The sequence below is a fragment of the Sander lucioperca genome, chromosome 23, assembly GCF_008315115.2.
Source record: "Sander lucioperca isolate FBNREF2018 chromosome 23, SLUC_FBN_1.2, whole genome shotgun sequence".
Classification (NCBI taxonomy): Eukaryota; Metazoa; Chordata; class Actinopteri; order Perciformes; family Percidae; genus Sander; species Sander lucioperca.
This window is the reverse complement of record NC_050195.1, coordinates 15,857,433-15,870,615: the sequence shown is the minus strand read 5'-3', so window position 1 is coordinate 15,870,615 and position 13,183 is coordinate 15,857,433. Positions and strand designations below refer to the sequence as shown.

Here is a 13,183-nt window from a genome sequence, read left to right as displayed (position 1 = left end):
CAGTCATTGTGCCATTCCTCAGGCCTGGATTACTCGTCCACATGACATGTGACACACACATGCTACTTCTCTTCCTGTCAGGGCTGATACATGCAAATCCATATTGTGCGTTATATTGTACTGCAGTAAATCATTGGTGGCAGGCACAGACACTGTTCAGTTGAACTTTCACCACGGTATGTGTGTAACCTTTTACAGTGTATTATATAATGTCTGGAAGTATACATCCAGTCACATTATCGATTTGTGTAAATTTAAACACTGTGACATTGTATAATAATGGAAGAGAATCACAGTGAGTTTTATATTAACAACTTTCCTCACTTAAAGGATAATGCTTGCGATACTCACAATGAATGTATGTTATATTGTACTGCAGTAAATCATTGGTGGCAGGCACAGACACTGTTCAGTTGAACTTTCACCACGGTATGTGTGTAACCTTTTACAGTGTATTATATAATGTCTGGAAGTATACATCCAGTCACATTATCGATTTGTGTAAATTTAAACACTGTGACATTGTATAATAATGGAAGAGAATCACAGTGAGTTTTATATTAACAACTTTCCTCACTTAAAGGATAATGCTTGCGATACTCACAATGAATGTATCCCACTAACAAGTACTGTGTGTTTATCCAAAGCCTGATATATCTTCTTCCTCTTTGCCATAGAGCCGTTGTCTGAAAACTAATAAACAAAAAACGAATGTAGTTTATTTTGACTCAATCAAAAAAATTAAATATTGGTATCATGTTTATAATACTTAGAACATGATGTGAAAAATCCAGCACCTCCAAAATCATTTCCTTTTCTTTCCAATCTCACTTTGTCTTCCTCCCTCTAAGCCCCACACATTGGATTTTTTTTAAATCTGTTTTGCAATGACGTATACAACATCACAGTACTCTTTTTAATATTTTTTAGAATATCTCCGGAACACTGCAGTCTAGAACTTACTTTTGTAGCTTTCCAACGAGCGCTGCACTGCGAACGTATCCCTTTCAGAAGCTTTGTAATGCAGCATGGAACACCAGAACATCAGACTTTTTTAAACTAATAAATCCAACAATGAATGTCTTCTGTGATTATTTATCCGGTGCTGCCGGAAATTTTGCTGGATGTCCCTCATTTCGGCCCAATGTCCGTCACAGTCCGCTTTCTTTGTGTTGGAATTTTAAACTCCGGTGGATTTATGAGGACTATGGTTAAATGTTCCTCAGATCTCTGCAGGGTAAATCCAGACAGCTAGTTAGACTATCTGTCCAATCTAAGTTTTCTGTTGGACAACAGAAAAAACCTTTGAACGTACACATCTTCCACCAAAACAAGTTCCTTCCCAAGGCTATTTTGCAGAGGCACCGTAGCTCCGTCCGGGGCTTAGCACGGCCCAAGACGATTGTGATTGGTTTAAGAATTGCCAATAAACCAGAGCACGTTTTTCTCCCATCCCGGAATGCTGTGTGGACTCGCCATACCCTCCTCCGCAGCTCTGTGGAGGAAGGTCTGGCAATGGGAGACTAGCTGAAGCCTATGGAAGGGCAACATGTATCCCATGATGCATTGGAGAGGATCTACCTTGCCCACTCAAAACTGGGGTTCCTCAGGAATCAGTCCTGGGTCCCCTCCTCTTCTCTCTGTACACCAACTCTCTCGGGTCTGTCATTCACTTGCACGGCTTTTCTTATCACAGCTACGCAGATGAAACCCAACTAATTCTCTCCTTTCCGGTCTCTGAAACTCAAGTAGCAGAACGTATCTCGGCCTGTCTGACATTTCTTCTTGGATGTCCACTGAAACTCAACCTTGACTAGACTGAGCTCCTTTTCCTTCCAGGGAAGGGCTCTCCTACCTAAGACCTGACTATAACAATTGACAACTCTGTGTTAGTCCCCACCCAGACTGCTAGAAACCTGGGTGTGACACTTGACGACCAACTCTCCTTCACTGCCAACATTGCTGCAACTACCCAATTGTGTAGATACATGCTGCATAACATCAGAAGGGTACGTCCCCTTCTAACGCAGAAGGCGGCTCAGGTTCTGGTTCAGGCTCTAGTCATCTCACGTCTAGACTACTGCAACTCCCTCCTGATTGGCCTGTCTGCATGTGCCATCCGGCCCCTGCGGCTCATTCAGAAAGCAGCAGCTCGACTTGCCTTCAACCTCCCCAAGTCCTCTCACAGTACAACGCTCCTCCTCAACGAAATCCTGACTGTTCGCTGTCCTGGCTCCTAAATGGTGAAATGAGCTCCCTTCTGACATCAGGATGGCCGAAAGCCTACGCATCTTCCGCCGAAGGCTAAAAACACATCTCTTCCGACTACACCTCGGATAAACATTAAAAAAATATAATATAAAATATAAAATAATAATAATAATATTTTTAATAATAATAATAATAATAATTATTATTATTATTATTATTATTATTATTATTTTATATATATATATATATATATATATATATATATATATATATTTCTTGAAGCTGCACTTTCATATGGCTCTTTGTAGTTTTGCTTATTTAAAGCTGATGTACTTGCCTTACTACTTGTACTGGAGTTTGCACCTTCAGGGTTGAAAGCACTTAATTGGTAGTCACTTTGGATAAAAGCGTCAGCTAAATGACATGTAATGTAATGTAATTGAGCAGAGTATGACGAATCCAAGGCTGTGTTCCTGTTTGGAAATGTGTGTGTAAAAGTGCTCTCAGAGGCCACAAGTGATGAAATAACATGACACTCACCCCATCCTAGTGTCAGTAGATCTGTGCTATCTTTGTTTTGTTTACTCATTATTTTGGTTGATGCCCAAATCAACCAAAATAATGAGTAAACAAAACAAAGATAAAGATGAATTTGACTATAGATATACTATATATACTATATATATATACTATATACTATATAGATGGCGGTAATATCTTAACCGTGACTTGGCTGCAATAATTGTGTCGTGAAAATCTGATATGACAGCCCTATCCCACATTCACCGTCCTGCTGCCAGAAACACTCAGCACCAAATGTGTTTTACTCTGCCATTTCCTTCTGTTTGAGTAACGTGAGTTGGAGCTTCGAGCCTATTTGGAAATTGCCTTGTCCTTTCACTTCCATCTCCTGCAGTTGAATCACCGTCATGTAATGTGTCTGTTCTGCAGGCCATCATGGAGGAGGCTGACCTGCTGAAGGAGAGGCTCCAGGCCATCACGGTAAGGACCATAATAATAATCCATGTGTCACATGTTGGGAGCTGCTTTGCTGACTTTAACTACTCATAGTTGTACTATTCACTACAAAAAACATTACATATTCTGTATCTATTGCTTCCAACACTTATTTAAAGCAACAACCGTTTTTAAACTCAGTGAAATATTCCATACCAATACTATGTTTTTTGTCTGCACTAGAGCTGTCAATCTTCTTCTATAAAACCATTCAAATTTCATAGCCTGTTATTAATATGTACGACACTACTCATGCTTATGCATTGTCAATGCCACTGTAAGCATGTGGTTCTTGTCACACGTTCTGTCAACTAGAGGGACTTCCAACATTAGCCTGGCCTTGAAGGGGATCTAAGTCATGGCGCATTGCATTTCCGACACGCCGCTTTGTTTAAATTCATTTTTCACCACGAGCACACAGCGACAAAAACAAATCAACAGAGAACTCTGTAATTAAACATTATCTAACAAGTGTAGTGTCAGCAGTCTCTGGGGAAGCATGTTGCGACTTAAGGTCCTCAGGAACAACAATCATAACTAGGGCGGCACAATATGAGAATAATATCTAATTGCGATTATTTTGACTGATATTGCGATATGATTTACGATTTTGGAGGGAATGATCATTTTTGTATCATTATTCTCATTTTCATTGAAAACCATTAAAATAAAAAAAATAATATAGTGTGATTTTTGCGAGGATCTGTACCAAACAAAGATTTTTTTCTTCAGTCTGTGGGACACAGACTTTTGTCTGCCTTTAACAAATATTGTGCCCCCCCTGCGATTTGGATATTTCACTAGTCTATATTGCGATTTCGATAAAATTGCGATTAATTGTACAGTCATTACATAACATTATACCTTTGACTCACCTGAAAACGTCCTCCATCAGCAGTTCATTGTCCATACCAGGATCCGGTCCCGGGTGCGGAGTGCAGCAGCACGTCGAGCCGGGCAGCCGGAAGCTACCGTAGTCCCGCGGTGGGTCCAGCCCGGAGACCCAGCGGTATCTAGGCCACAGGCCTGCGCGGCGCGCTCCATTCACTGCCTGCCGGTGTCCTGCTGCTGCTGCGCCCCACAGTCCAAATCCATTTCCCCATTAGCTTACAGTCCTTCAGGGCCGCTACAACAAGCTAGCAACAAGCATATAGTTATATATTGTTTTGATTGTGAACTAAAGGACGTGACAAAGTGAAGGACATGACCCCATCTCCATCAACGGGACTACGTTGGAGAGAGTCATGCAAATACAACAACGTAAACAGCACGACATGACGCTGCGGCTGATTGGACCATGATATTTAACAAACAAAATGGCTTGAAGTGTATATTTTACAAATTATATATAAAATAATTAGGGCTGGGATATTCAATATGATAATTTATCGTCTTTCAATGGAATCATATCATGATTAATTCATATATCGAGATATGGTGATATACAATTACGTTGCCTAAAAAGATAACAAGCACATACTCCATTTTGGTCAGGGTAGGTCCGTGTATCATCCGATCATTTGTTTTTTTTTTCACATATGAAAACGAAAAAACGAAATTATGACTTGATTTTTGGTTTTCCCGTTCTTGCATGGAAATCAGAAAAACCACTTGATATTCCGATTTCCCCTGTGGGTGGTGCTAAATCTGATTGGCAGGATATGCATTCATTGTTTTTCAAATTAAGAGTTTACCCACACTGTATTTGTTAGCCTGTAAAATTAATAGTCTGTATGTAAAATTAATAGTCTATATGCATGCTTTTTGTCACCCAATTATTTGGCTTAACTCACTGAAAAAATCTATTGAAATAGCCTAAATGTAAACATGTTCACGCATTGACAGACAAACGGCACGATCTGTTTTTGTAGGAGAGGGGAAGACCCATCTCATCGTTTAATCCTGTTGTGTTCAAAGTCATGTTAAACCATTTTTTGTTCCCAGTCAAAAATAGATAGTACTTTAGTCCTGCTATATACATACATATATAGCTATATACTCCACTATGTCGCGTTAGCATACAGCTACATAATAATTATACTAGAGTATGCTAACGTTAGATTGTAGTGGAACGAAGCAGCACTTTCTAAGGTCAAAAAACGCAGATAAAGGGTTCTGAACCAAACACTACACAATCAGATATGTTTCAGCAGGAATGTGACCTGGAATTGGGGAGAATTTAACAACAGTGGCAGCTAAGATGACATGTTTACTGCCGTTAGCATGTAGCTGCTATAGTGTTTACTGCCGTTAGCATGTAGCTACTATAGTGGTATACAGCAGTGGTGGCTGGAAGAGCTGTCTTCCCGTCTTCGAAAGGACACTTATGTACGTTTACACTTCATCGCATTAATAATATACAGTCTATGATTATTAGTCTTGATTGTTTGTATGACTATTGTATAATAAAGATTTAACACAAAAAAAAAAGTTGTGATGTTTGGTCGCTGTTGGTCATCAAGTGTTTCAACGCATGCGTGGTACAAATCGCACAGGGACTGAGCCCTGTTCCACGCGAGCCCAACACAGTCCAACTTTTTCCTGAATGCAGATACTTTATCATGTACCAAAAAGACATGGCACTCCTTTCCATAGATCATTTTATTATTTTTAATATTTTTTAAATATTTCCCTGCTTTTTTCACGCCTACTACTCTAACCTTTTCTCAGAGTCTCTCTCTTTTTCCAAAGTGACAGATAAAATCTCTTACTTTTGACCCAAACAGGTGTTACTTTATGTGAATGTATACATTTTTAAATGGTTTCTTAAAAATGTCCTTGGTAACTTTGGCCCAAAGTAATCTATGATAAACAGTATAGGCTACAATGTTTCATCTGATTATTTATTATCGTCAAAATAATCCAGCATTTATGTTTTTTAGTACTCGATCGAATTCAAGATGTATAAGCTCAGATCAATGAGGCATACAGGCCATAAATAACAAATATACAAAAAAATTGTATTATTCATAAGAATTTAAGTTAATAAAAACACCTAAAACAAAGAATTAATGTATTATTTAAATTTGTATGATGAGTATTAATGGAACGGTCATTTTGTCAGTCATGACAGACTGAGAAAGTAATTTGTCGCCAGGGCCATACAACTCTACAATGCTTCACTAAAGAGAAGAGGAGAGAGAGACTTCTTTGCATAGTCTGTCTGCCTCTCCTCCCTCTCCACCACTTCCACTACCTCCTATAATAACAGTTATGTACTGACTGTCCACTGGCCCACTGTATACTGTTTACACTGTTTACTGGCTATATTAGCCCATATATGCACAATCCCTCCCTCCCTCCACCCGCCGGACTGAGGTCTAACATAACTTAATACTTGAACAATGGCTGTAACACTATTACTTCAAACCTTTAATATTGACTTTTGATCTCTTATATTGTCCATATTTAATGCTGGTCTCTAGACTTTATCCTTGCACTATTGGACCTATTTGCACTACCACCATGACGCACAATCTCATCCCGAATCACAGGGTCAGTCCCTGTCCTGTCACTGCAAGCGTCTCATACTTATACATCCCTTAGTACATTCATGTGGATTTTTTATTGGATTTTTTTTATTTTTTTATTTATTTAGTATTTAGTATTTTTTCTTTTATTGTCCATGCTATTCATGTGAATTTGCTTTTTTTTATGATCCTGTTTATGATGTATGTGTATGTTGTGTGTGATGTCTTAAGCTATTGGGACTATTGGGTCTATCTATCTATTTTTGACTGGGAACAAAAAATGGTTTAACATGACTTTGAACACAACAGGATTAAACGATGAGATGGGTCTTCCCCTCACCTACAAAAACAGATCGTGCCTTTTGTCTGTCAATGCGTGAACATATATATATATGTATAATATATGTGTGTATAACATATATTTAGGCTATTTCAATAAATTTTTTCAGTGAGTTAAGCCAAATAATTGGGTGACAAAAAGCATGCATATAGACTATTAATTTTACAGGCTAACAAATACAGTGTGGGTAAAATCTTAATTTGAAAAACAATGAATGCATATCCTGCCAATCAGATTTAGCACCACCCACAGGGGAACATCGGAATATCAAGTGGTTTTTCTGATTTCAGTGCAAGAACGGGAAAACCAAAAATCAAGTCATAATTTCGTTTTTTTCGTTTTTCTAAAAAAACGGAAAAACGGAAAAAGGAGTTGTTTTCTCGTTTTTTCGTTTTCATATGTGAAAACAAAAACAAATGATCGGATGATACACGGACCAGGGTACTAAAGTATAATCCGTTTTTCATTTTAAACCAAAAATGAAAAAACGAAAAAACGGGTCGATGTTTCATTTTTGGTTTCAAACCAAAAACAGAAAAACAAACCTATGAGCTCCATTTTCTCGTTTTCCCAATGTCCATAGAAATCTGATGGAACACAGGTCTCGTTTATAATGTTATTTTGGTCTTACGTGTTAAGTCAAAAGTTGACTAAAACCAATGCGCTCTGGACAGGAAGTAACATTAACGTGTCATAATAAAAGTATGAGGGCTGTAATAACTGCCAGAAGAACGAGGCACTTTATGAAAACATTGTTTACCTGTAGCTTGTCAGATTAGGCTAAAGTTAGCTATTTAGGGTTATATAAAGTATTTAATTATTTAATAATAATTTTAAAATCACAAACACACACATACACACACACACACACACACACACACACACACAGACAGACATACACACACACACACAAACACACACATACACACACACACACACACACACACACACACACACACATAAACACACACATACACAGACAGACAGACAGAAAGACACACCCACACACACACACACACACACACATAAACACACACATACACAGACAGACAGACAGAAAGACACACACACACACACACACACACACACACACACACACACACACACACACACACACACACACACACACACACACACACACACGCCTACCAAGAGCCTGGGTCTGTCCCAGGTTTCTTCCTAAAAGAAACTAAATGAAAAGGCTTCTTTTTATTGCAACTCTGCAGAATATTCATGTGACATGGTTGACCAACTTAACTGCCATTAATTTTGAGTGTGATGAAGAACTCCTGCAGATATAACTGGGCCACATTGCAAACCTCTCATCATATTAGTGAGGAAGCTGCCATGTTGCTTCTCTCATCCTGGTCTCCTCAGGCCCTGTAGACTGGACCACACTTGTGGTTTACTGCTAGAATATTACAGTAGGCCACTTTTCTGATTCAGATTTGCCACTTGAGTCCACAGCACCATACAATATATGATAAACATGCACCAGCCTTTGTGAAAGTGTATGTTCTGAGAGAGAGAGAGAGAGAGAGAGAGAGAGAGAGAGAGAGAGAGAGAGAGAGAGAGAGAGAGAGAGAGAGATATCTCGGTTGTAACATTAAACGTTTGCATGATTCTGTGCCATCTGCTGCTGCTCCAACAATACAACGGCAGTAAATATTTATATTGCTTACCAGGGTTCCAACCCTGTACCTTCTTGCTGTGAGACCACAGTGCTTACCATTGACCATTCCTTATCATGTATTATATTTTATTATCCAATATTGGCCAACTACTGTTTCAAGGGCTTAGTATGAGCAGTGAACATCTAATGAGCTGGGTGATCCAGGCACAGGCCCAGCAGTGAGGAGGTCTACCATGCTCACCATGAACTCTGGTCCAGTCTGCAGGGCCTGAGGAGACCAGACCAGAATGAGAGAGTCTCCAGTACACTTTAACTTGTTAATTTATGTTCTTCATCACATTGACATGTTCATTGGCAGCTAATGTGGTCAACCATGTCACATACAATATTTTGTAGAGCAAAAAAATAAAAAAAAGCCCTTATATTTTCTGGCTGTTTTTACTGGCTGGAGTAGATTAGAGATAAAGTAGTCAATAACGCCACACATAATGCTAGGGGAATAGAGATTTTATTTAAAATGCGATTTAAAACTTATTATAATCCTATTTCTATTTTAAAACAATATCCATTCTTACTCCCTTTGTGGCTATTAATGAATGTTGCTCAATTAAGTACTTTATATAACCCTAAATAATTAACTGTAGCTTAATCTGACAAGCTACAGGCAAAAGCTAAAGTACATTGTTTTTCTGGCAGTTATTACAGCTCTCATACGTTAATGTTACTTCCTGTCCAGACCAAAATAACATTATAAACGAGACCTGTGTTCCATCAGATTTTCAATGATTATGCACATTATAAAAATGAGCCTGTATTCTCGCTCTTGGGTTAAAACGGAAACATGAATAACAAAAAAACAAGCAGTTTTCCAGTTAATTTTTAATTTCTATGGACATTGGAAAAACGAGAAAATGGAGCTCATAGTTTTTTTTTTTTTTTTTTTTGAAACATCGACCCGTTTTTTCGTTTTTTCATTTTTGATTTAAAACGAAAAACGGATTATACTTTAGTACCCTGACCCATTTTCTCAGGAAATCTGTTGTGAAATATTTTGAGGCAATATCATTTGAAGAATTGCAGATTTGTTTTAACATCACACTATTTTTGTGCACACATGTAAACATAGTCAGTATATAGCTGGAAACAAATTATTTATTTTTCCTCTATAATTTCACTTGAAGCTGTTTATCACATTATTGTTTATCTGAAATCTCATTGTAAAAAATATTTTGGGAAAGCACCAATTGTCATCCCCACAATATCGACATTGATGTATTTGGTCAAGAATATGGTGATATCTGATTTTCTCCATATCGCCCAGCCTTAAAAATAAATATACATTTAATTTATTCCACACACACACACACACACACACACACACACACACACACACACACACACACACACACACAGACAGACAGACACACACACACACACACACACACACACACCTGTGTGGCTCTAGGAGGGCGGTGCCCTATTGCCCTCTATCAGCCAGCCTCCCCTGTGCCAGAGTCTCTGAGTTTGACAGTCAGACGCAGACAGAGACAGGGCTATAAATACCAGCAGACGTCATCTGGGAGATCCCCTTTCACTGGGGCTTAGTGCCACTCTGATCCAAGACACAGAGGCTAATTTTAGCCTGCAGTGACCCCCCTCAGTGTGACATCAGGAACACAGGGCTTGTATTTTGATGCTGAGTTAAAGCCATTAAGCAGTGTGTGTTTGTCTGTGATCATCCACAATCAGGACAAATATGTGGCCATTATTAAATGACTGTAAATATCCAGCTGTCAATCTAACTTTATATAAGATGAATTATATTTTGTGCTTATATAGAGGTGCTTATCAGCAGGGAAAGTTTTAGTGGTTGTAGAGAACAGGTGGACACACACACGTGGACACACACACACACACACACACACACACACACACACACACACACACACACACACACACACACACACACACACACACACACACACACAGGTAGGGTCAGGACATAAAGGTTGTGTTGCTTTTTAGCTATTCATGGCTGTCCAGCTGTCAGCTCATGGTTGAAGTGTCAGTGTGAAAGGACAACAGATGGAATAGTTTCCATGCTGTAAAATGTACACATGTTGCAAACGTGTTTGATTTGCCCCCACAGGACAAAAGAAGAATACAGGAGAACATCGCCAAGAAAAGGAGACAGATCGAAGAGGAGAAACTAAAACTCCAGTACATAAAGGTACTTTTTACTGTGACAACAACAAGAAACTTAATATCCAGGAGAAATAGTACTGCACCAAATGTGTGAAATGTGGTTCTAAAATCTTATTATAGAAATATGTCTCCAGCAGACACTGAACGGAGACTGTAATACTCCCAGGAGGAACTCTGGAATGAAGTTATTGTGATTTAATTCACTAGCTAGTGTTAGCTAATAACGCCGCAACGATCTCTGGGTCATTTCTGTACAAACTCACAACCTGAAGCAAGGCCAGGCCTTCATTTCACAAGTATTAACTGAGGTCTCTCTGCATCAGCATTATATAACTTTGTAATATTGTTCCTATTCTACACCTTTATTACTGGCAGTCAACCTCTTCTGTTACCTTGCACGGCAGCTGGATTCTCGATATCACGAGATCACGCTGGAATCACTGGTTTATGAGATTGCACGAAAAATCCATCTTGCTTCAACTAATGGGTTTCTCGCTTCTAACAGGGCGCTGATTGGTCCCAACCACCATCAGTGTCCTGTGAGGAGCTTCTGGCAGCTACGGGAGTAACGTATGCAGACCGTTTGTGGAGCGTATGTGCATGTGAATGTATCTTTTAACTGGCTACACCTGCAGCGCACACAAGGCGTAGGATTGTGCGAGTCACAGGCGAGACAGAGAGCTTCCCCTATGGGATTTTTGTTTCTTCAGTTTTTGGAGCCGGCACAGCGCTGTGAAACATCAATATATTGTCAGCTGTTATCAGAGGATGTAGGTGAGGGAAACGAGAAAACAGAAACTCTCAAAATGAAACTGCCAACACGCTCACTGACAGTCATTAAGTCGTTTGTTAATACACTGCAGAGTTTCCCCAAGAAAGGTTGTTTAGCACAGTGGCAAGTGTCTTTTTTTACTATAGGGCCTGGAGTCATAGCCTGATGGCAGTACTGATGTAGAGCCCAACAGTTTCTGTGATAACAGAATCATGGACGGAATCGCGAAATTGAGAATTTAAAAAGCTATAGCGCAGATTCCATAGGGGCCATAATTAAGTCAGTGCTAAGAGCTAACTGGAGATTTGAAAATACAGCATGACTACGTCTAAGTTTCCAACTGAGCCACCCCGCTGTAACTGCAGTTTAAAAAAAAATCTTAAAAATACATCAAAAAATAATTCCCAGTGGCTTAGGCCTGGTGGGGGGCAACTTGGCCTGGTGGGCCACCAGGCTTACAATACACTGGAAAACACTGCTCTGATTTTTCAGTTTGTCAGAAAGTCAGTAACTTTCTGTCTGGAGTCCCTTAGGAAGTAGTGTGGCTTAACGAATGTACATTAGGATAAAACATGCGTCCCTCACACGCCGGATGTACTTCTGCTCATGCTATCTCCGCTGTAGTGGCTTTACACCGCCTAGGACAGTTGTGATTGGTTTAAAGAAATACTAAAAAGCCAGTGTTTTTCCCCTATCCCAGAATGCATAGGAGGTGTAGCCTGTGGAATATGTGTGGGTCTGTGTGAAAGTGTAACACCTTAGAAATGGTGATACTGTACATAGTGAAAGATTTAAACGTTTATAAATATATAAAATTATCCGAGCTGTACAAAAGGTGTTTCAAGCTTGAATTGAACGCAAGAAGCTTGAAACCTTACTTTACAGTAAGGTTTCAAGCTTCTTGCGTTCACCATTTCACAAATGTAAACATAAACATTCCAAATGGCCCCAAGTTGATTTCCTGTTGCAATGTATGTGAATGACAACAACTGACAGGACGTTAACAAGGGGCCAGGCTGTTGCCTAGCAATAGAATCCCATTGAAAAGGTCTACACCAAACTCTGAGGGCATCTAGTGGAAAGGTGGGGAATAGGGTTGCACAATTAATTGCAATTTTAGCAAAATCGCAATATGGACTAGTGCAATATCCAAATTTGTTAAAGGCAAAATATGTGTTAAACCATTCTGAATAAGGTATTGTGGTGCTGCAGAAACGTCCCAGCCTACAAATCGTATCCTATAGATATAGTTTGGTACAGATCCTCAAAAAAAAAAAATCACACTATATATATTATTTTTTTTATATATATATATATTTTTCAATGAAAATGAGAACAATGATACAAAAATGATCACTCCCTCCAATATCGTGAATCATATCGCAATATCAGTCAAAAATAATTGCAATTAGTTATTTTCCTCATATCGTGCATCCCTAGTGGGGAATGACAAGGTCTGAAAGACAGCAGTTGTCACTATGTCATAAACTCCTTTATGACAAAAAGAATATAACTCTAAATACTGCGGTGCCTGT

General features: G+C 39.0%; 1 protein-coding gene across 1 annotated transcript in view; it reads left to right on the top strand.

The window, feature by feature from the left end:
* LOC116050131 (palmdelphin-like) overlaps positions 1 to 13,183 on the top strand; it is a 42,182-nt gene that overhangs the window by 15,546 nt on the left and 13,453 nt on the right. The window contains exons 2-3 of the mRNA XM_031300170.2: positions 3,163 to 3,213; positions 10,821 to 10,901. Coding sequence (XP_031156030.1) covers positions 3,169 to 3,213; positions 10,821 to 10,901 — 126 coding nt within the window. The 5' untranslated portion in view covers positions 3,163 to 3,168. The remainder of the gene's footprint in view (positions 1 to 3,162; positions 3,214 to 10,820; positions 10,902 to 13,183) is intronic.